Genomic DNA, 22,315 nt, shown 5'->3' with positions numbered 1-22,315 from the left:
AGGTTTAGAGACAGAAGGTGACTTTGGGGACTTACCTGGCAGTCCAGTGGTTAAGACTCTGTGCTTCCACTTCAGGGGACGTGGGTTCAATCCCTGGTCGGGGAACTAAGATCCTTCATGCTGCATGATGCAGCCAAAAGAACAACCCCGTAACAAAAGAAAAAAACCACAAAAAAAGAAAGTGACTTCACCAAGGGCATCCGACTGGGAAGGGGCAGGAGGACATCAGGGCAGGTGGGCAGGGGGCTGAGCATATTCCTTCCATCCTCAGGGACCTCTCCGGTGACGGTGCAGCCTGCCACACTGGCCCGTGGTCCTGGCCGCCCCGCCAGCCTCTACCTGGCACGCTCTAAGAGTATCAGCAGCAGCAACCCTGACCTGGCCGTGGCCCCTGGCTCTGTGGATGACGAGGTCTCCCGCATCCTGGCCAGCAAGGTAGGCGAGGGGCCCCTGCTGGCGCCAGCCTCAGTGGTCGTGGCTGCTGTGTGGGTGGGTGGAAGATCTCAGTGTTGATGGAAAACAGGGAATGACAACCAACAGCACAGATGAAGACTTGACCCTGGGGGATTCCCTGGCGGTCCAGTGGGTAGGACTGCGTGCTTTCACTGCCAAGGGTGCGGGTTCAATCCCTGGTTGGGGAACTAGGATCCCATAAGCCACACATGAGTGTGCGTGCTGTCGCTTCAGTTGTGTCCGGCTCTTTGCGACCCCGTGGACCTTAGCCTGCCAGACTCCTCTGTCCATGAGATTCTCCAGGCAAGAATATTGGAGTGGGTTGCTATTTTCTTCACACAAGCCACACAGAATGGCAAAAAAAAACTTGACCCTGGACAGCAGGGCTGGGCTCTGGCTGTCAGTTCGGGAGCTGTGACTTGGATTCTGCGGCTGACCCAAGGATGGATGACTGGAGCTTGAAAGAAGAGCAGTGTGTACATAGCGCAGTGGGGTGTTTGCACATGTGCTGCACGCATGTATCTACAGGGGGGTGCCCATGTGCACATTGCCCACACACGTTGGAACACGGTTGCGGGTACTCATGTATTCCATGCACAGACATATGTGGGAGGCATATACACACATACCTTGTATGTGTTTTGTACACATGTATTGCAGGGTCACATGTGGATGTCCATGTGGGCACATGTGTGGCCCAGGGCAGTGGGCACGCTCCGTATTTGTCGCTGGTTTCCCTGCCCTCTGCCCACAGACACTACCACTTACCCGTGTATCTCCAGGGTATCGACCGCTCACACTCCTGGGTGAATGCTGCTTATGCTCCGGGAGGCAGCAAGGCTGTGCTGCGACGGGCCCCCCCTTATTGTGGGGCTGACCCCAGACAGGTGCCCTCCCTACCTGATGTGCCCCTGCACGTGCATCACCCCACCTCAGCATGGGCTCCTCCCACCTTTCTGGCTGCTGCCGACTAACCTAGGGGGGCTGCCTGGAGGAGGCGGCAAACCCAACCCCCACCTCCTGCCTTCGTTTGGGGCTGTGGCGTGGATGTTGTAGGCAACACAGGGGCATCTTCACCAGCCTTTTGCTGCCACACAGACCACAGCCTCAAGCAGAGACAGAAGGGACAGAGTGGTATCCAAATAGCATGCAAATGATGTGCAGTGACAGGAAGGGAGGGGCAGTATGCAAATAGCATGCAAATGATCCAGCCACTCTAACCTCACTTCCTGCATGGCCTCTCTCTCTCCCCTTAATCCACTCTGTTCAGGAGATTCAACTGTCCCCTTGACACAGCAACCTGAATGATGCCCAGAGGGCAGAACTGAACCTTGGCTCCCTCACCCCATTTCAGGCAGAGGGACCCCTTCCCAAGACCCTGGTGTGGGGAGGGGCTTTGCCATCAGATAGTCCTGGGATGAGTCCTGGTTCTGTTAGGGGCTCACCCTGCGCTCCAGGCTCTGAATTTTCATAAGTAGTGAAGACTCGCTGTTCAGTGCAGTGACCCCAACCCTGGGAAGGAGTTAGGGCATCGCAGGTAGGACTTCGTTGGGGAGACAGATCCTCGGGCCAGCCTTGTCCTTGAGCTGCTGGCTAGTTGGGGAGATTGATGCCCATCAAACAAACACACGACTATGTAAGTGCAGGAGGTGAAAACGCCTGCAAAGAAATGAACCAAGACAGGGTGGTCTGGAGAGTCTCTCTCCTAGAAGGTGACCTAAAGAGTGAGATAGAGCCAGCCAGGGATGAGTGGGTGATCCAGGTGGAGGGAAAGGCCTCTGCAGAGGTTGGGACCAAGCTCAGAGGCCCCTGGGCACCCAAGACTAGATTTCCAGCACACTTGGCCCCAGGCCAAGTGTTCCAGCTCTGTGCCTGTCACCTAGGCAACCTGCACAGCATGGCAACCAGGGGACTGTTCACAGCTTGAGCAGGGGAACTTTTGGGCAGACTTCTAAGATTTCTGAGAGTCTGGCTTCGTGGGCCTTTCCAGTACCCCCCTGACATTTTTAACAGGCCTCCCCACAGTGCCCTCAGTTCTCTGGGGGTGTCAGCTGGGCTTGGAAGAGCACACTGGAGGTGACAAGGTGTCAAGAGGGCAAGCATTCCAGACCTCAGGAGGAGGAGGGGGGAGGTGGCAGTGAGGCTGGCCTTGGCAGTGGATGGCCCATCTGATGCAGGCCAGGAAGCCCAGGGCATGTAGCTGGGACTGTGGGAGCTGTGGGGGCTCCCTCATGCTCGAGGCAAGGGCCTGGAAGTTTCCAGGGCTGGGCCAGCTCCATCATTGGGTCATCTCCTCTCCCTGTCAGTGGCCTCACCTTCTGACCAGCAAAGGAGGCAGGGAGAGTGGAGCTTGAGCACTCCATCCCCATTGCACAGATGGGGATGCTGAGGCCTGTTGAGGCCCCAAGTAAGGCTGGAGTGGGGCCAGACCTGGAACCTGGAGCTCTCGGCTGCTCCTGCTGCCTCTCATCATTTCATCTCCTCTGTCCTTATCTTTCTTTTTTTTCTTTCTCCTCCTCCATCCTCCCCTTTAATCCTCTTTGTCTGTACTCTGCGCCCCTGTCAACACTCACACTCCACCTTGTTGCCCTCTGTCCATCCGTGAACTCATGGACTCACTCACCCTCCACCCTCAACCCCACTCGTGCTCCCTGCCTCTGACCACGTTATCTTCTCCATCTATGTTGATCTCATTCTCTCCACCTACATGCCCCACAACCACCACTTTTCTCTTAACCTTTGTCTGCTGGGTCCTGCTCCATCCGTGCTCACCTCCGATGGGCTCCCATCCACATCCTCACCTGTCCCCTTCACCCTGCTTGTCGCCTCCTTACTGTGTCTTGCTTATTCTCATCTCTTCCATCACTTTCATGTCTTCTCCGTCTGTACCCACACACTGCTGTCTTTATTTATTAACACTGCTTGTTCTATCCACGCCCCCACTGTCCATCCACATGGGCACACCTCCTCCATCCATGCCGCCAACCGTCTCTCTTCTCCATCCGTACCTGCACTAACCACCCCCTACCCCCACCATCCCATCCCCTCGCCATCCCATCATAGGCCATCGACCGCAGCTCTAGCCGAACCTCTTCCTGCCTCGAGAGCTCCTCCTCGTCCCCGCCTACCACCCAGCCGAGACCCACTGTGCAGAAGGTAGTAGGAGGCAGGGGGTGGGTGACTCCACTTTGGGGTCCAGAGCTCCCTTGACCCCTCAAGCCCAGTGGGGTCTGGAGAGCCAGGGAAAGGGCACACTGACTCCTTCTGGCCCCTCTCCTCCTGCATGGCCTCCCATTGCTCTAACCCCGAGCCATCCAGCTGCATCCTCCCCTGTCCACTGGGGGTATACACTGGGCACCTCTGCACTCCGTGACCCCTGCCCCTGCCCCCCAGCTGCTGCATGAGGAGCTGGCCCTGCAGTGGGTGGTCAGCGGCAGTGCTGTGCGCGAAGCCGTCCTGCAGCACGCCTGGTTCTTCTTCCAGCTCATGGTGAGACTCCCTGTTCCCTGCCCGAGAGCAAGGGCCCCTGGAGAGACTCTCTTAAGGGAGAGAAACCCCCTGAGAGTGTACCTAAGCCCCCTGAGAAATGGCCCCGAGAGACCCCCACATGGAGATAAGAGATGCCTAAGGGAATCTCTCCCTGGAGAGCCCCCGAAACTTAACCTGAAACCCCCTCCCCTGTGTGAAGGATTCTCCCTCCACTTTTCCTGTGACACCATTGAGAAACTCTGCCTAGCGAGGAGACCCACCTCATCCCCAAGAGACAGAAGGAAACTATTGAGATCAGACTTGAACACGCCCCCAGACTCTTCAAGAGGTGCCTTGAACTAGTCCTGCTGACTATAACCACCCCCAACTCAATCTGGTGGGCCTTGAAGCTCCACCCTCATTCCTACCACCCAACTTTGACCCCTGGAGACCATTTCTAGCCCCACGCATGCTCTCTCTGAGCCTCCTGCCCCTCTAGCTAGCCCTCACTTAGGCCCCACCCATGGCCTTCTCAGGCCTCGCCCACACGGTCAGGTCCCAGGATCCCTTACGCCCACCTTTAGCCCATCTCAAGCTATCACTCACAGTCCCCCAAGTTCCACCCCCTTCTGGCCAGCCACCTCCACCTCCACCCCCCCATCCTCTCGCTCGGCCCCCAGGTGAAAAGCATGACTCTGCACCTGCTTCTGGGTCAGAAGCTGGACACACCCCGCAAACTTCGCTTCCCTGGACGCTTCCTGGACGACATCGCAGCCCTGGTGGGCTCTGTAGGCCTGGAGGTTATCACCCGCGTCCACAAGGTGAGGGGCGTGGGGCCTCCACGGTGTGTAGGGGGCAGGGGTGCTGAGGGAAGACATGGAGCCAGCCAGGTGGGGTGCCAATCTGTCCGGTGCTTCCTGGCTACAAGACCACAAATCATATTCACTGGATGGGTCTGTTCATTCAACATCTGTTTCTTAAAGCTCCTACTGTGTGCACAGCCCTAGGCTAGGAACTAGAGACAGACGGTGGTGACCAAAGCAGACCCAGTTCCTTGCTTTCATAGAGCTAGGGAGAGATTAGGGAGAGATTTGAAGGAGGTAAAGGAGCAGTCCATGTGATATCCAAGGAAAGTGTTCTAGGCAGTGGGAACAGCAGTTGCAAAGGCCCTGAGGCAGAACCTGCCTCCTTTAGAAAGCAGTGAAGAGGTGAGTGGCTGCAGTGGAGTGAACCAAGGAGGGGAATGAGAGTTGGGGAGGGTAGGGAGGTGGCAGGGCAGATCCATTAGCCCTTAGCACAGTGCCAGTATACAGTAAGTACTCAGTAAATGGACATTGATATTTGAGACCTTGACAATTATCCAAACTCTGAATTACTAATTCTAGTGCTCACAGGAGCTGTGCAGACAATAATAATGATAATAAAATTGTGTGTTTGTTGAGCATTTGCTGTGTACCTGAATACTTTAGGTGGATCCTGTCATTAAACTCTCCCAGCAGCTTCATGAACTTAGTGTTATTGTTTTCTCCCTTTAGAAACTGAGGCAGAGAATGACTAATAACCTGATATCACATGACTGGGAAGGGGCAGAATGGAGATTTGAACCCTCACCACCAGGTTCAGTTGGGAGAGTAGGGCTTCTGGTGGACAGAGGGCATGTGCCCACTGGCTGTGGCCAGAATGTTTGATTTTTTTTTATAACTTTATTTAATTTATTTATTTTGGGCTGTGCTGGGTTTTCATTGCTGCTTGCACCTCTCTTTAGTTGTGGAGAGTGGGGTCTACTCTCTAGTTGTGGTGCGCAGGCTTCTCATTGTGGTGGCTTCTCATTGTTGTGGAGCACAGGCTCTAGGGCATGCGGGCTTCAATAGCTGCAGCACATGGGCTCCGTAGTTGTGGCTCTCAGGCTCTAGAGCACAGGCTCAGTAGTTGTGGCACACAGGCTTAGTTGCTCCAAAGCATGTGGGAATCCTCTCGGATCAAGGATTGAACCCATGTCTCCGGCATTGGCAGGTGAATTCGTAACCACTGAGCCACCAGGGAAGTCTAGAATGTCTGATTTTCAAAGAGAAAGAGGACTTCTGTATTTGATGGGAATTTTCCAGATGTTTGAAATGCCAGTCCAGCCCAAGCTGGCTCTTGTGCAATTCCCCGTGACCTTTGGGCTGATCTCAAAGGCCTTGACCTGGTTGCACTAAAGTCTCCCTAAGAGCTAAGTTCCAGATTATGAGGAAATCCCCCTTCAAGAGGGCTACAGGGAAGAACAGCACCCTTGAGGAGCAGCTTCGTCACAGCCACTGGGGGGGCATCGGTGACGGGTCCCAGTGGTCGTTCCTTCACTGGACATTTATGGAGCATCCAACTATATCAGGCTCCATGCAGCAGACAGACCCTGTCTCTGCCCTCCTGTGGACTTAGAGCTCAGGTGGGTTTTGTATTTTGTCTCTGGGTCACAGGACCTGAGAACGCTTGAGGCTAACTTGTAAGGCCATAGCGTAACTCAAGAGAACAGGAAGGCAGCTGGGCCTTGAGGCCATATCAGCCTTCTTGCTGTTCCTCCACTTGCTGGGCACTTCCTGCTCCAGGGCCTTTGCACTTACTGTTCCTTCTTTCTCATCCTTCAGGCTTCCCTCTCTTTTATTTACTTAATTTGTTTTTGGCTGTGATGGGTCTTCATTGCTGTAAATGAGTTTTCTCTAGTTGCAGCAAGCAGGGGTCTACGCTCCAGTTGCAGTGCTCAGTTCTCATTGTGGTGGCTTCTCTTGTTTTGGCCACCTGATACAAAGAGCCAACTCATTGGAAAAGAACCTGATGCTGGGAAAAATTAAAGGCAAAAGGAGAAGAGGACAGCAGAGGATGAGATGGTTAGATAGCATCATTGACTCAATGGACATGAATTTGAGCAAACCCCCGGAGACAGTGAAGGACAGGGGAGCCTGACATGCTGCAGTCCATCAGATCGCAAAGAGTCAGATACGACCTAGTGAATGAACAACTCTTATTGTGAGCACAGGCTCAATAGTCGTGGAGTATGGGCTTAGTTGCTACGAAGTGCATGGGATCTTCCCGGTCCAGGGATCGAACTTGTGTCCCCTGCATTGGCAGGAAGATGCTTAACCACTGGACCACCAGGGGATTCCCCAGGCTTCTCTTGAAATAGCATTCTGTCTTTGAACATGTAGAACTATCTGGAATACTTTTGTTTATCAGTTAGGCCAGAGGTTAATTTGCTTGAATATCATCACAAGCGGTTTAAATGTGACCAGAGTTTATTCCTGAGTGTAAGTGGGTTGCAGGGAGCTCCACAGTGTGGGCCTGGCCGTCTCAGTTCATCATAGTACCCACCATATCAGGTATTACAAGGTGGTGGGAACAGGAGGACCTGCCACATCACTTTTCTCAAATTCCATTGGCCAGAATATGGTCACGTGATTGTTCTCAGTTGCAAGGAAGGCTGGGAAATGTAGTCCCTACTCTGAACTCTGAGAAAGGGCCCCAATACCTAAGAGAGGATATGGGGGAGTTAGCAGCCAGTCCCTGCCGTCTGTGTTGTCTTACTGAAATCTGGTGAGAGAGAGGACTTCCCTGGTGGTCCAGTGGCTAAGACTCGGTGCTCCCCATGCAGGGGGCCTGGGGTTTGATCCCTGGCCCGGGAACTAGATCCCACATGTTCCAACTAAGACCCAGCACAGCCAAATAAATAAATACTTGTAAAAATAAATAAGTAAAATCTGGTGAGAGAAGAAAAAAGAGTGCCCTCAACAGAGCTGGATGGAGAGTAGACACCTACCTGGCGGGGAGGGAAAGGCTAGTCAGAGAGAGGAGGACAACCAGGAAGGCCAGGAGTCTGGAGCTGAGACAAGGGCATGTCAAGGAGACCCAAGGCTTTGGGGCAGTGACTCTGCTCCTGGAGGTCACTGGTGGCCTTGGTGAGAGCCAGGCCCAGGGCAGGGACTGAGGCTCGATGGGGCAAGTGGGCGTAGGCTGACAGGCCCTGTGCCCCCAGGACGCGGAGCTGGCCGAGCGCCTCAACGCCAGCCTGGCCTTCTTCCTCAGCGATCTGCTGTCCCTGGTGGACCGCGGCTTCGTCTTCAGCCTTGTCCGGGCTCACTACAAGCAGGTAGGAGTGGGCATGGTGGGCACAGTGCACCTGCAGGAATGTGGGGGGACTGGCAGTCCTTTGGGGGACATGGGTGGGGGGTGTGCAGAACCATGTAATGTCACCTGCCAACCCCTCCCCTGCAGGTGGCCACACGGCTGCAGTCGGCCCCCAACCTGGCAGTGCTGCTGACCCTGCGCATGGACTTCACTCGCATCCTGTGCAGCCACGAGCACTACGTGACCCTCAACCTCCCCTGCTGCCCTCTGTCGCCCCCGGCCTCGCCCTCGCCCTCTGTATCCTCCACCACGTCCCAGGTGGGCTGGCCTCACTTCTGCCGCCTCTTCTTGATCCATCGACCGCTTGCCTTTCAGCCCTTCCTCTGTGGTTCCCTCATCTCTGTCCATTTTACACATAGGCCACTGCTCAAGGGATTGACCCCTTCTCTCTGACCCTTCACCTCTGACCCTGCATTCTCAGCAACTTCCCGGGAGGACCAGCTTCTGATTTCTTACTTCTAAATCCTAACTCCCAGACTGGCACCCCATCTGCCTTTTCTAAGATCTCTGATTTTAGACTCAACCCTCTGTCATCTCACAGATGAGTTACCCCGACCTCTCCCCTCTGACCCTTGATCCCCTCATCCCCTGTTTTGTCTCCCATCCTCTCCAGAGCTCCACCTTCTCCAGCCAGGCCCCAGATCCCAAGGTGATCAGCATGTTCGAGCTGAGCGGGCCTTTCCGGCAGCAGCATTTCCTGGCTGGGCTCCTGCTGACGGAACTGGCCCTAGCCATGGAACCTGAGGCCGAAGGGTGAGTGCAGGCCCTGTCTGGTCCCCCGGGGTGGGGGATAGGGTCCAGGAGCCACACACACTCCATCCTGAGCACCTCACTACTTTACAGGGCGTCCCTGCTGCACAAGAAGGCCATCTGTGCTGTCCACAGCCTGCTCTGTGGCCATGACGCCGACCCCCGCTATGCCGACACCACCGTGAAGGCCCGGGTGGCCGAGCTATACCTGCCACTGCTGTCACTCGCCCGGGACACGCTGCCACGGCTGCATGACTTTGCCGGTCAGCAGGGCAGGGTGGGGCGGGGCGGGGTGGGTTCCACCATCTGGGGACCTGATTGATCCCACAAGGCTCAGGTCGGGAAAGGTGGGCAAGGAGTTAAAACATGGGTGTTAGGGTCAGAGGAGCAGCTTTTAAGTCCTGCCACAGGGCCTCAAGAAAGCCATTAACCTTGCTGAGCCTCAGGTTTCTCACCTGTAAAATGGGGACAGTGGTACCAACTACTCCTAGGATTTTGTGAAAATCTGGGGAGGTGTAGGACTGGATTACTGTCAGTGTACAATAAACGGGAGATGAATTATCTTTTAGAAAGAGGTGGGAGGAGGGAGAGGTGGGGAACATCAGGGTGAGAGGGCAGTTGGAGCCTTGTGTTCATTAATTTGCACATTCACCAGCACCATTGATGAACAAGTGTGCACTGTGGTTGAAACACACAGACTTGGAATTGGTGGGTTGATGCCCTTTGTCATTTCGGGGAAACTCTCAGTTGTTATCTTTTGATTTTTTTTTTTTTTTTCTGCCTCGTTTTCTCTCTTCTCTCCTCCTGGGACTCCAATGACACGTATGTTAGACCTTTATGATCCTGTTAAACGTGTCTGCTGTGCTCTGTTCTGCTTTTCATTCTGTTTGCTCTCTTGTGCATGAGTTAGGAAACTTTTCGCCTGTGTTTGAGCTCACTACCTCTGTCTTTTGCTATGTCTGGTCTTCTGTTAACACCCTCTGTTGAGTTCTGAATTTCAGATGTTTTATTTTTCACTTGTAATATTTGATGTTTTTTGTTGTAGATTTCAGCTGTCTGTTGATATTCTCCATCTTTTTACCCTTGTTTGTGCATCTTTTCTACGTTTTATTTTTTTAATTTTATTTATTTATTTATTTGGTTGCACCGGATCTTAGTTACAGCATTTGAGATCTTTAGTTGAAGCACATGAACTCTTAGTTGCAGCACGTGGGATGTAGTTCCTTGACCAGGGATTGAACCCAGACCCCCTGCATTGGGAGTGCAAAGTCTTAGCCACTGAACTACCAGGAAAGTCCTCTACTTTTGATTTCAGTGTCCTTGTTTGCTCACTTCAGTATTTGATCAATCTCTGTGCCGTGCCTGCTTCTGTTGTCTTTTCTCCCCTGTCAATCACATTTTCCTGCCTCTTCACGTCTTACGATTTTTTTCTTGTACTTTGGACATTGTGTGTAAAAGGGCCATCAGGACTGAGGCAATGTCCTCTTTTCCCAGTGAGGGTTCGTCTTTCCTTCTCTTAGGCAGATAGGATAAGGGGCTGATCACCTCAATCCAGTCAGGAATCCATGTTAAACTGGGCTGGAGCTTAAGTAAAATTCAGTTGACCTTTTATCTCAAGAATCTCTAGGCTGAAACCTATTCTGTATTTGTTGGTAGCAACTCTCTCTGGTGATACTGTTTTGGGGGTGAGTGGAGAGGATAATCTTTTAAGATCATAGATTTTGGAACCAGACTGTTTAGGTTAAAATTCTAGCTTTACCATTTACCTACTACGTGACCCCAAGCAAGTAATTTAACCTGTCTTTACCTCAGTCCCTTTTTCCATAAAGTAAGGATGATAAAAGTACTTATCTCATAGGGTTGTGTTGAAGAATAATAGTTAATATTTTTAAAGTGCTTAGAACACCATCTGATACATAAGAAATGCGATGTACGTGTCAGTTGATGCTATAATAATAGCAGCAGCAGTTATTATTATGGTTGTTACTATTGTCATCGTCATCATCATCTTTACAATGACTGGTCCTGTGCACCAGGCCATGTTCTAAGTGTTGAGCGTAGAGTGGCCAGAGCAGATAGATATAGTCCAGGCCTTTGTGGATCTTAGTTGCACGATGACTGTATCTAATTGCAAATACAATAAGTGAGCTCTGGGAGTCAATAACTATAGAGACCGCACCCTGGTCTGGGGGCTGGTATCAGGCAAGGCTTCCTTGAGGAGGTGACCTCTGAGCTGAAATTTGAGAGACAGAACTAACCGAGTTCTCTTGGTTCTCTTGTCCCAGAGGGCCCAGGTCAACGCTCAAGACTGGCCTCTATACTTGACTCAGACACAGAAGGGGAAGGGGATGTGGGAGGCACCATCAACCCCTCAGTGGCCATGGCCATTGCAGGTGGCCCCCTGGCCCCTGGCTCCCGGGCCAGCATCTCCCAGGGCCCAGTGACGGTGAGTACTGGCTTTGTCCCCAGAGACACCATCTAACATCTGATCATCTTTGTGCCTGTGTCTAATGTCTTTTCTCCCTTATCAATCACATCTTCCTACCTCTTCACATGTCTTGTGATTTTTTGTTGTATTTTGGACATCATGTGCCAATAACCCAGTAATAGAAGTTATGTAATAAAGTACCAATCGGGCAGTTCTCACTTTGCTATGGAGAAAACGAAGGGCAACTCTCTTCCTTCTGAACCCCTTGTCCCCTCTCCGACCCCAGGCTGCTCGCTCAGGCTATACCCTCTCTGCTGAGTCCAGCCGAACCTTGCTGGTGTGTGTGCTATGGGTCCTGAAGAACGCTGAGCCGGCCCTGCTGCAGCGGTGGGCTGCGGACCTGACCCTCCCTCAGCTGGGTCGTGTCTTGGACTTGCTGTACCTCTGCCTGGCTGCCTTTGAATACAAGGTTCGAAGGTCGGGCAGGGGACTGGGGCATAGGGGGCAGGTAGAGGACACATCGTGGGGGGGCCTGGAGTGACGTGGGCTGGTGTGAAGGGGTGGACTGTGCACCAGTTGCTAGGGGGTAGGGGTAGACTGTTTCAGTGATGTAAGTTACCAACCAACTGCTCCTACAGTTTTCCCTCTGAGAGAAGTTCCTGATAGAAATCAAGCAATAATAAGAGTCCGTGTACCTTTCTCAGCTTCCCTGGTGGCTCAGTGGTAAAGAACCTACCTGCTAATGCAGGAGACGCAAGAGACGTGGGTTCGATCCCTGGGTTGGGAAGATCCCCTGGAAGAGGAAATGGCAATCCATTCCAGTATTCTTGCCTGGAGAATCCCATGGACAGAGGAGCCTGGTGGGCTACAGTCCAAAGGGTCGCAAAGAGTCAGACATGACTTAGCAACTGGCACATGAGCACGTGCTGAACCAAAGCAAAAAAGGAGAATTTCCTTCATGAACAGAATCTGGGAGGTGCTGAGAGCTTGCTGTAAAGGGGAGGACTATGTTTGCGAACACAGGTTCCTGGAGGGGTAGGGCCAGAACAAGCAGACCAGGTTAGCCCACAGAAAAGGACAGAGTCAACCTTGAACCTGTTCTCTGCCGCCCCAGGGGAAGAAGGCCTTTGAACGCATCAACAGCCTCACATTCAAGAAATCGCTGGACATGAAGGCCCGACTGGAGGAAGCTATTTTGGGCACCATCGGAGCCCGACAGGAGATGGTGCGGCGGAGCCGTGGTGAGAGGAGGGTGTACCCCCACACATGTCCCCACCCAGCGCCTCCCACGCTTTGTAAAAGGGTCCCCAAGACGGGAGCCATCCCTGCCTATCTGTCTGGCTCACTTTTCCCAGAAGTCCACACATTATCTCTATACACATGGCACATGGGTTTCTGTGTTCCCTGTTCATGTCTAACCACATCCACTCTGCAGGCATCCACATCATCCAGTGTCCTCACAGGGATCCCATGTGTGTATCTTTTCATGGTCACCTGTGTCCTTATGTTTTTGCACATGTGTGAACACCCACCTGTGTGTCTCAGAGAGGAGCCCGTTCGGGAACCAGGAGAATGTACGCTGGCGGAAGAGCGTCACACACTGGAGACAAACTTCGGACCGTGTGGACAAGTGGGTGTAGGCGGGACATAGTCACAGGGGTTATATCAATTTCCAGAGAACTGCGCCCCCAGGGCAGATAAAGGGAAAGCGCCCAGCTGTCGGGGGAGGAGTCTGGCCAGGAGAGGCCCTCCCAAGCCCCTCCCATCCCCTCTAGGACCAAGGATGAAATGGAACACGAGGCCTTGGTGGACGGGAACCTGGCAACCGAGGCAAGCCTGGTGGTCCTGGATACACTGGAGATCATTGTGCAGGTATGGCTTGATCCAGCATCTCCATAACCTCTGACCCCACCAATGGGCCTTGTGATCTCTGACTTCAGAATCCCTCTACCTCCCTGACTCCATAACCACCCCAGTCTCTAAGAGGTGGATTTCTGGCCTGCCAGACGGTGATGCTGTCAGAGGCCCGGGAGAGCATCCTAGGCGCGGTACTGAAGGTCGTGTTATACAGTCTGGGCAGCGCCCAGAGTGCCCTCTTCCTGCAGCATGGCCTGGCCACACAGCGGGCTCTGGTATCCAAGGTGAGTACCTCTGACAGCCACGCCTCTTAGAGTAACAGTCACCGCCCAGTCACTGAGCACCTGCTGTGTGCCCAGACACACTCCTTAGCCACAGTTTGCAGAGGAATTGAGGATCAGAGTGGCAGAGTCAGTTACCTGGAGTCACACAGCAAGGGCTTAAACTGGCTCAGACACCAGAGCCTGCTGGTTTTGGCCAGAGAAGGCAGAAGAGCCCTGTGCTTCTGCCCAAGTCCCCATGGGGAACCGTCTGAGTCAGAACAGGGAGAGGCTCACTGGTGTCTGTTTCACCTGGGGGCGGGGGCCAGTTCCCAGAGCTGCTGTTTGAGGAGGACACGGAGCTGTGTGCTGACCTCTGCCTGAGGCTCCTGCGCCACTGCGGCAGCCGCATCAGCGCCATCCGCACCCATGCCAGCGCCTCCCTCTACCTCCTCATGCGCCAGAACTTCGAGATTGGCAACGTAAGTGGGGAACGGGGGGCATGGTCTACACAGGACTCCAGGGAGGGCCGTTGATTAGGGTTCTTTATTAATTTTTTTAGTAAGTTGTATTTGTTTATTTATTTTTGCCAGGTTGGGCTATATTCCTGCCCACGGACTTTCTCTAGTTGCGGTTCAGTGGTTTCTCTTATTGCAGTGTGCCGGCTCTAGGCCTGTGGGCTTTAGTAGTTGCAGCACGTGGGCTCAGTAGTTGTGGTGCATGGGCTTAGTTACCCCATGGCATGTGGAATCTTCCCGGACCAGGGATTGAACCCATGTACCCTGCATGGCAGGCAGATTCTTAACCACTAGACTACCAGGGCAGTCTTGACCAGGAGTCTGGGTCAAACAGACGCGAGGCAGAAGGGGAGAGGGGTGATGTCAGCAGGCTGAGAAGGCCCTGCCTGGTGTGAGGCTCCAAGGCCCACAGGCAGGCGTGCTCTTCTTCCCGGCCCACCCAGAATTTTGCCCGCGTGAAGATGCAAGTGACGATGTCGCTGTCATCCCTGGTGGGAACAACACAGAACTTCAGTGAAGAGCACCTGCGACGTTCACTCAAGACCATCCTGACCTATGCCGAGGAGGACGTGGGGCTGCGGGACAGCACCTTTGCTGAGCAGGTGATCCCCCGGGGTCCCGGCCCCACCTTCCACAGCCAGGGTCTTTGCCCCACCCTGCTTGACCCCCGACCCCACCCCTTTGGCCACATCACTCCCGGCCTTTCCCCCACTCCAGGTCCAGGACCTGATGTTCAACCTGCACATGATTCTGACTGACACGGTGAAGATGAAGGAGCATCAGGAAGACCCGGAGATGCTTATTGACCTCATGTACAGGTGAGGAGGGCCGGTCGGGACCGTCAGCCATTCACAGACAGGCGAGGGGAGAGGAGATGGTGGGAGGGAGCAAGTGAGCGTACAGGTAATAAGAGAGACAAGTAAGGATGGACAAGTGATGAGGGACCAGGAGAGCAGACGGATGAAGACCAAGTGAGAGGGAGGACAGGTGAGTGGAGCAGTGAGAAGACAGGTGAGGGCACAAGTAAGGTAAGGGCAGGTAAATGAGCAAAAGAAAAGGGTACCAGAGGAACATACAGATCAGGATGACAAAGGAGAACAAGGACAGGTGAATGGGAAGACAGGTGAGATTTGGACAGGTGAGACAGGTGAATGGGGTACAGGTGAGGAGATTGGCTGGTCAGTGGGAGACAAGTAGGAGGACTGCTGAGAAGAAAGATGAGTAGAACAGTAAGTGAGAAGACAGGTAAGGGGATGGACAGGTGAGGGGAGGGATAGGTGAATGAAGATTCAGGTGAGGAGATCGTCTGGGGCAGATGGCTGGGGTAACAGGAGAAGAGGATGGACAAGTGAGGGGCGAGCAGTGAGGGGCAAGGGGAGTCTCCACCCTCTTCCCACCTCCCATCACCCTCACCTGGGCTCTAGGATTGCCCGGGGCTACCAGGGCTCCCCAGACCTGCGGCTGACGTGGCTGCAGAACATGGCGGGGAAGCATGCAGAGCTGGGCAACCATGCGGAGGCCGCGCAGTGCATGGTGCACGCGGCCGCCCTGGTGGCCGAGTACCTTGCACTGTTGGAGGACAGCCGCCACCTGCCTGTGGGCTGCGTTTCCTTCCAAGTAAGTGGCGGGGGTGGGGGTAGTGACGGGCGGGGGTGTGGCGCGTGTAGGTAAAAGACCAGGCTCTGAGGCCACCTCCCACCCCAGAACATCTCGTCCAACGTGCTGGAGGAGTCCGCCATCTCCGACGACATTCTCTCACCTGACGAGGAGGGCTTCTGTTCCGGGAAGCACTTCACGGAGACGGGACTGGTGGGGCTGCTGGAGCAGGCAGCCGTCTACTTCACCATGGTGAGGCCCAGAGCCCGGGGCAGCAGTGTACTTCCACTCTTGGGCCCCATACCCGCTCCCGGAGATTCCAGATGGAGCTGCTGCAAGGATGCTTTCTGAGTGGGAGACTTGTGGGGGAGAAGGATTTGGGTCCCTCTGAAACCACTTTCCTGCCTTTCTCCCCTTAAAACTCTTGTTACATGGGTAAGGCTTGAGTGTGTTTAGAGACCATTTTAAAAAAATTTTTATTTTTTAAAAATAAAATTCTCCACGCCTGGAGGCTTTGGGTGTCTTAGTTCCCTGACCAGGGATTGAATCCTGGTCCCCTGCAGTAAGAGTGCAGAGTCATAACCACTGGACCACCAGGGTAGTCCCTAAAATTCTTTTCTGTTATGGAAAATTTCAAGAACACATAAAAGAAAGTTGTGTCCCCACCACCCCTCATACCCAGCAATCAGTGACCACCTATGTTTATCATCCTGTTTCAGTTCTTTGCATTAAACCTTCTTTTTTTCCTTTTTTTTTTTTTAAATTTTATTTATTTATTTGTATTTATTTTTTGGTTGTTCTGGGTCTTCATTGCTGCACGGGTTATTCTCTAGTTGTGGTACATGTGATGGCTTCTCTAGTTGTAGTGCACAGGCTTCAGTAGTTGCGGCTCCCAGGCTGTAGAGCACAGGCTCAGTAGCTGTGGTGCACGGGCTTAGTTACTCTGCATCATGTGAGATCCTTCTGGATCAGGAATCAAACCCATGTCTCCTGCGTTGGCAGGTGGATTCTTTACCACTGAGCCACCAAGGAAGCCCCTAGAGGTTTTTTTGATGTTGTGTTTCTTATTGTTACTTTGCTGGAGTCTCAGAGACAAAGGCCTTGGGAATAAGCCAAATGGTGGACACAGACCTCGGACAGTCAGCAAATAGCTCAGGACACCTGTTGTGTGCCAAGCTTGATGTTGGCCCTGGCTGGCACTCAGGAGTGCCCATTACCTTGCGCCAGCAGGCAGTTGTGTGTGGAGGCCTTAGGCATCATGCCAGAAGGGCTCGCATTCAGGTACTGGTCCTGGGGAGTCCCTCCTGTCTCAGGTTCAACTTCCTGTCTGAGGGATGGGGAAAAAGGAAATGACTCCTCCTACCAATGAAGGAACATGGATAAAGCATAGATGTACACAGCACCTGGTCCACAGTAGGATGGTGGAGACCACAGAGGATGTCTGTAAGGGCTGAGTGGAAAGGCTGGTACCCCATCTGGGGCAGATGCAGTCAGGCTGGGCTTCCTGGAGGAGGTGATAGAAGATGGCACCCTGGGGGAGTGGGTAGGGGTGTGGTTGTTCCAGGCAGGAGAGAAGACCAGGGTAGGTGCTGGAAACCCTGACATATCCCCACACCCCCATCCCCAGGGCGGGCTCTACGAGGCCGTGAACGAGGTCTACAAGACCCTCATCCCCATCCTGGAAGCCCACCGTGACTACAAGAAGCTAGCTGCCGTGCACGGCAAACTGCAGGAGGCCTTCACCAAGATCATGCACCAGGTGGGCCCAGGAAGCCCTCCCAGCCCTTGCCCCCAGCCCCAGCCCCTGCCGACCCCTACCATCCCCAGCTGACCTTGCCCCTTCTCTCTCCCACCACAGAGTTCCGGCTGGGAGGTGAGTGGCCACCTACCTGCCTCTGGGACCCCCATGACAACTGGTCAGCAGTGGTCAGGGACCACCAGGGGGCGTTGGCGGAGCATGGCTGCCTGGCCACAGGGGCTCAGTGGGCGATGACCGATGACGCACCCCCACTACTTCCCCCCAGGTCCTCCTCCCTGCCCCAGATCTCCAGGGCAGCTTGTGACTCACCCAGCTGGGAGCTCTCCAGTGACACCCCTCCCTCGGGCAGGGCCAGCTTGGTCACTGCCTGAAAGGGGGGCCTCCCTCTTCCGCCCTCTGTCTGTTTCTTTCTGTCTCTATCTCTTGGTCTCTTCCCATCCATCTCTCCCTGTCTCCTTGCTTGCTCACTCTGTGTGTGTCTTTGGGTCTCTCATGTCTCCCTGTCTCCTCAACTTCCCCCAGGATCTCTGCCCATTTGCCATTTCATGTTCCCCCTCTCTGCCTCTCCCCTACTTGGGTCTATTTTTAGGCATCTCCTAGTTTGGGGAGAATTTTCTGGCCAAAGATGGCAGGAAACCAGAGCCAAGGCAGGAGGGCTGAGTGGGGGCCGGGCCGGGCAGGGCAGGCGGGTCTCCTCCCTCCCCGGATCTCCCTACCCATAGAATGATTGTCATCGGGCTGCATAACCAGGACCCTGGGGGTTGGGGGCTCTGACCTCTGACCTCTGCAATGACTTTGTCTCTCTCCCCCTGGCTCCTTCCTCCCTCTCCTGGTGCCCACCCCACCCAACCTGGATCCGCTTTGGTGAGTGAACATGAGCCACCCCTGTCCTTTCTGGTGGTGGGTCATCTACCTAGGGTGGGAGGAGGGGAAGTCCCTCTTTCCAAACTTAGATCAGGGAGGGGAGGGGATGCCCTGGAACAAGGAAACCAAAGTCTCTGTCCCAGAGCAAGAGACAACCATGACTTTCTTCAGCCACGTGTGCATTTACTGAGCATCCACTATATACCCGGGGCTCCCAGGTGGCACAGTGATAAAGAATCTGCCTGCCAAGGCAAGAGATGCGAGTTCAATCTGGGTTGGGGAAGATCCCTGGAGAAGGAAATGGCAACTCACTCCAGTATTCTTGCCTGGGAAATCCCATGGACAGAGGAGCCTGGCAGGCTGCAGTCTGTGGGGTTGCAGGGAGTCGGACATGACTTAGCAGCTAAACAACAACTATATACCCAGCCCCACAGACATTGAGAAGCGAGTTGTGAGCAATAGAGCCCTGTTCCTCATTGCGTATTGTGATCCATACTCGGAAGAACTGCATGGGGCGAAAGGGAGAATCAGAAACTCGGGGTTTGTGTTCAATGAGAATAAAGATTGAGGGGGCAGCAGATAGTCTGGGGAGAAAGAGTGAGGGTGTGGGCAGTGGACAGTCATCCAGGTCCACGTCTCTGCCTGTGATGTGATGTTCTTAGGGTCCCCCTGGTCCTCCACCCATGCCCCCATCTTCTGCACATGGGGCCCGAGGACACGTGTCTCTGGGGTAGGGGCCTCCCGGTCAATAGCAGCTCTCCCACAGCCCCAGCGTGTGTTTGGGACGTATTTCCGCGTGGGCTTCTACGGTGCCCGCTTTGGTGACCTGGACGAGCAGGAGTTCGTGTACAAAGAGCCGTCCATCACGAAGCTGGCTGAGATCTCACACCGGCTGGAGGCACGTCCTGGCGGTGGGGGGTGGACAGGGCACTGGGCAGCCCTGGGGCTGAGTAGGGGCTGCAGCCGTGTGGCCCTGAGTCAGCCCGGTGTCCCCAGGAGTTCTACACGGAGAGGTTCGGGGAGGATGTAGTCGAGATCATCAAAGATTCTAACCCTGTGGACAAGACCAAGCTGGACCCGCAGAAGGTGAAGGTTTCCAACCATCCCCCCAGGGGCCCCCAAATCCTATATTCAGAGACTCCATGTACCACATCCTGTGGCCCCTCAAATCCTATTTCTCTAGGAAACTCCAAAGCTTGTCTCTCTCAGGGACCCCAAAATCCTATTCCTCAGGGATTCCCATACATCCAGATGAGATGTGAAAGTGTTAGTCGCCCAGTCATGTCTGACTCTTTGCAACTCCATGGACTGTAGCCCACCAAGCTCCTCTGTCCATGGGATTCTCCAGGCAAGAATACTGGAGTAGGTAGCCATTTCCTTCTCCAGGGGATCTTCCCAACCCAGGGATTGAGCCCTGGTCTCCTGCATTGCAGGCAGATTCTTTACTGCCTGAGCCGGCAGGAAAGCCCCAGATGAGACAGAGACCTGAGAACCCAAATCCCTGAGATCCAAAGCCCACAGACCCAGGGAGGCTCAACCCCCTTTCTACAGGGATGGGGCCCCTGTGGGAGGCCAGCAAGCCCCAAATGTGTGTGTTGGGGCTAAAACCCTTACCCCTGGGCCCCACGCCCCAGGCCTACATCCAGATCACATACGTGGAGCCGCACTTTGACACCTATGAGCTCAAGGACCGGGTGACCTACTTTGACCGCAACTATGGGCTACGAACCTTCCTGTTCTGCACACCCTTCACGCCGGACGGGCGTGCTCACGGCGAACTGCCAGAGCAGCATAAGCGCAAGACACTGCTGAGCACAGCCCACGCCTTCCCCTACATCAAGACCCGAATCCGTGTTTGCCACCGGGAGGAGGTGGGTGGTCAGGGGCGGCCCAGGGAGTGGGAAGGTGAAGAGACCCCAGACCAAGGGAGGCGGGGGACCCCCAAATTCCAACCTCCAGGCCCTAGTCAGCAGACTTAAACCCCTCCCTCCAGACCTTACTGACCCAAGTCTGGACTAGAACCAGGCCAGAGTTATCAGCAGCACACCACAAGCAGCTGAACCTTGACCCTCACCCTGCCAGACCCAGGCAGGCAGGAGCCCCCAGACCCAGTTCCTTACACAGCCTCTTGGACCCCTGTGAACCCCCAGCCAAGATCAAAGCTGCCGCGGGCTGGTTTGGGTCAGGGTGTCTCTAGGCCCCAGCCCGCGCTTGCCCATTCCTGCCCCACAGACGGTGCTGACCCCGGTGGAGGTGGCCATTGAGGACATGCAAAAGAAGACTCGGGAGCTGGCCTTTGCCACTGAGCAGGACCCTCCTGATGCCAAGATGCTGCAGATGGTGCTACAGGGCTCTGTGGGGCCCACTGTGAACCAGGCACGACTGGTGGGGGACGCAGGCTGCCCAAAGCCCCACCAGGGGCAGGGGGTGGTGGTGTGCAGACGGCCTTATGAGCCCCTGTCACCCTACAGGGACCTCTGGAGGTAGCCCAGGTGTTTCTGGCTGAGATCCCAGAAGACCCCAAGCTCTTTAGGCATCACAACAAGCTCCGGCTCTGTTTCAAAGACTTCTGCAAAAAGTAGGCCTGACCCCATCCCCAGACAGGGCCCCTCTAACCCCCCACCCCCATCATGACTCTGCCTACCTGACTCCCCAGTACAGCCAGTCTATCGACCTGACCCCCCTTTATGGCCTCTCTGATTTCCATTAAGTCATGTCCACCGTCAGTGACTCAGTGGACATGAGTTTGAGCAAGCTCCAGGAGATGGTGAAGGATAAGGAATGGCGTGCTGCAATCCATGGGGTTGCAGACAGTCAGACACAACTGAACAACTGAACAACAATACATCCACCTATCAGACCCCCATTATTACTCTTCTGCATGCCTGACCCCAGCTCGTGGCCTCCCCACCTCTCTTTTTGTCTTTTTTTGGTTGCACTGGGTCTTCATTGCTGCACGCAGGCTTTCTCTAGTTGTGGCAAGTGGGGGTTACTCTTTGTTGTGGTGCGTGGGCTTCTCATTGTGATGGCTTCCCTTGTTGCAGAGCATAGGCTTTAGGGCCCACTGGCTTCATTAGTTGCAGCACGTGGACTCAGTCATTGCAGTGTGCCGCTCTATAGCGCGTGGACTTAAGTAATTGTGGCGCCTGGATTTAGTTGCTCCACAGTATGTGGAATCTTCCCAGACCAGGGATCGAACCCAGGTCCCCTGCATTGGCAGGCGGATTCTTTACCACTGAGCCATCTGGTCCTCAGGTGTGAGGATGCGCTGCGGAAGAACAAAGCCCTGATTGGGCCAGACCAGAAGGAGTACCATCGGGAACTGGAGCGCAACTATTCCCGCCTGCGGGAGGCTCTGCAGCCTTTGCTCACCCAGCGCCTGCCCCAGCTGCTGGCACCAAACACAGCTGGCCTCAGGTGCCTAACCCAAGTCCCCCACCCACCACCCCCCAGCCCACCCCAGAGGGCGCGATGGGGCAGGCAAAGCCCAGCAGACTGTGGGGGCTGCCATACACGTGCCCATCAACACGGGTGCTCGGGGCTTTGCACATGCATGTGAACACTTGGACATGTACATAATATTCAAGCTCTGAGCCACCATTTCTGATCCTGGCTAGGTTATTTCTCAGGCGTGTGACTTCATTTTTCTGAGCCTCAGTTTCCACATCTGTCAAATGGGTATGATTCATATCTCCAGTGGTGGATTCTATGCAGGAATCTTCAGTTCCACGGCTGGGTCAGAACCAACGTTAAAGGAGCCAGGATGACCATAGAAGTATCTTTGGAGGAGGGGGAGAGGAGGAGGGGAAGGAAAGTAGCGGGAGGAAGAGGAGGAGGTGATGGCTGGAGAGCATTATGGAGCTGGGGACCATGTGACCGTGTTGATCTACTTCATTCCTCCCTCCCCCAGGAACTCCTTGAACAGAGCAAGTTTCCGGAAGACTGACCTCTGAGCCCACAGGGCCTAAAGCCACTCCCAGAGGAACCAGGACCCTGGCCTCAGCTACTTGTGCCTTCCTGACAGACTCTCCCACTGCCCACTTGGCTGTGAGGCGACCACATCATGCACAGGGCTGGGCCCTCTCTTCCTCTGTTCTCGTCTGTGTGCACTGATGCTTCTTGTCTTTTCTAATTTAAAATGGTTTTTATAAACAGCCTGTGTGGTGTGGTCCCTGGGGGCTGGGTCCCAGGTGCATACTCGAAA

General features: G+C 54.4%; 1 protein-coding gene across 38 annotated transcripts in view; it reads left to right on the top strand.

Moving 5' to 3' along the window:
* DOCK6 (dedicator of cytokinesis 6) overlaps window positions 1-22,265 on the top strand; it is a 47,231-nt gene extending 24,966 nt beyond the window's left edge. Inside the window, exons 22-50 of one of the 38 annotated variants that reach the window (XM_081498411.1) lie at window positions 272-435; window positions 1,236-1,340; window positions 3,517-3,609; window positions 3,847-3,942; window positions 4,602-4,742; window positions 7,928-8,041; window positions 8,167-8,337; window positions 8,693-8,832; window positions 8,923-9,092; window positions 11,115-11,275; window positions 11,544-11,726; window positions 12,372-12,498; window positions 12,803-12,887; window positions 13,033-13,129; window positions 13,264-13,398; window positions 13,704-13,856; window positions 14,336-14,494; window positions 14,610-14,710; window positions 15,317-15,509; window positions 15,597-15,740; window positions 17,116-17,247; window positions 17,347-17,361; window positions 18,884-19,009; window positions 19,108-19,197; window positions 19,746-19,982; window positions 20,344-20,487; window positions 20,583-20,689; window positions 21,367-21,528; window positions 22,022-22,265. In XM_081498411.1, the coding sequence (XP_081354537.1) occupies window positions 272-435; window positions 1,236-1,340; window positions 3,517-3,609; window positions 3,847-3,942; window positions 4,602-4,742; window positions 7,928-8,041; window positions 8,167-8,337; window positions 8,693-8,832; window positions 8,923-9,092; window positions 11,115-11,275; window positions 11,544-11,726; window positions 12,372-12,498; window positions 12,803-12,887; window positions 13,033-13,129; window positions 13,264-13,398; window positions 13,704-13,856; window positions 14,336-14,494; window positions 14,610-14,710; window positions 15,317-15,509; window positions 15,597-15,740; window positions 17,116-17,247; window positions 17,347-17,361; window positions 18,884-19,009; window positions 19,108-19,197; window positions 19,746-19,982; window positions 20,344-20,487; window positions 20,583-20,689; window positions 21,367-21,528; window positions 22,022-22,064 (3,788 nt within the window). In that variant the 3' untranslated portion in view covers window positions 22,065-22,265. Of the gene's footprint in view, window positions 1-271; window positions 436-1,207; window positions 1,341-3,516; window positions 3,610-3,846; window positions 3,943-4,601; window positions 4,743-7,927; window positions 8,042-8,166; window positions 8,338-8,692; window positions 8,833-8,922; window positions 9,093-11,114; window positions 11,276-11,543; window positions 11,727-12,371; window positions 12,499-12,802; window positions 12,888-13,032; window positions 13,130-13,233; window positions 13,399-13,703; window positions 13,857-14,335; window positions 14,495-14,609; window positions 14,711-15,316; window positions 15,510-15,596; window positions 15,741-17,115; window positions 17,261-17,346; window positions 17,513-18,863; window positions 19,010-19,107; window positions 19,198-19,745; window positions 19,983-20,343; window positions 20,488-20,582; window positions 20,690-21,366; window positions 21,529-21,728; window positions 21,887-22,021 lie in introns of those variants that run through there. The other 37 variants (XR_014056155.1, XR_014056153.1, XR_014056163.1 and 34 more) reach the window with 37 other exon arrangements.
* The last annotated feature ends 50 nt before the right edge of the window (window positions 22,266-22,315 follow it).

Source organism: Giraffa tippelskirchi, chromosome 6 (assembly GCF_054371585.1).
Source record: "Giraffa tippelskirchi isolate mGirTip1 chromosome 6, T2T-mGirTip1v1.2.pri, whole genome shotgun sequence".
Classification (NCBI taxonomy): Eukaryota; Metazoa; Chordata; class Mammalia; order Artiodactyla; family Giraffidae; genus Giraffa; species Giraffa tippelskirchi.
Note: the sequence above shows the minus strand (reverse complement) of the source record. Positions and strands in the feature narration are given on the sequence as shown.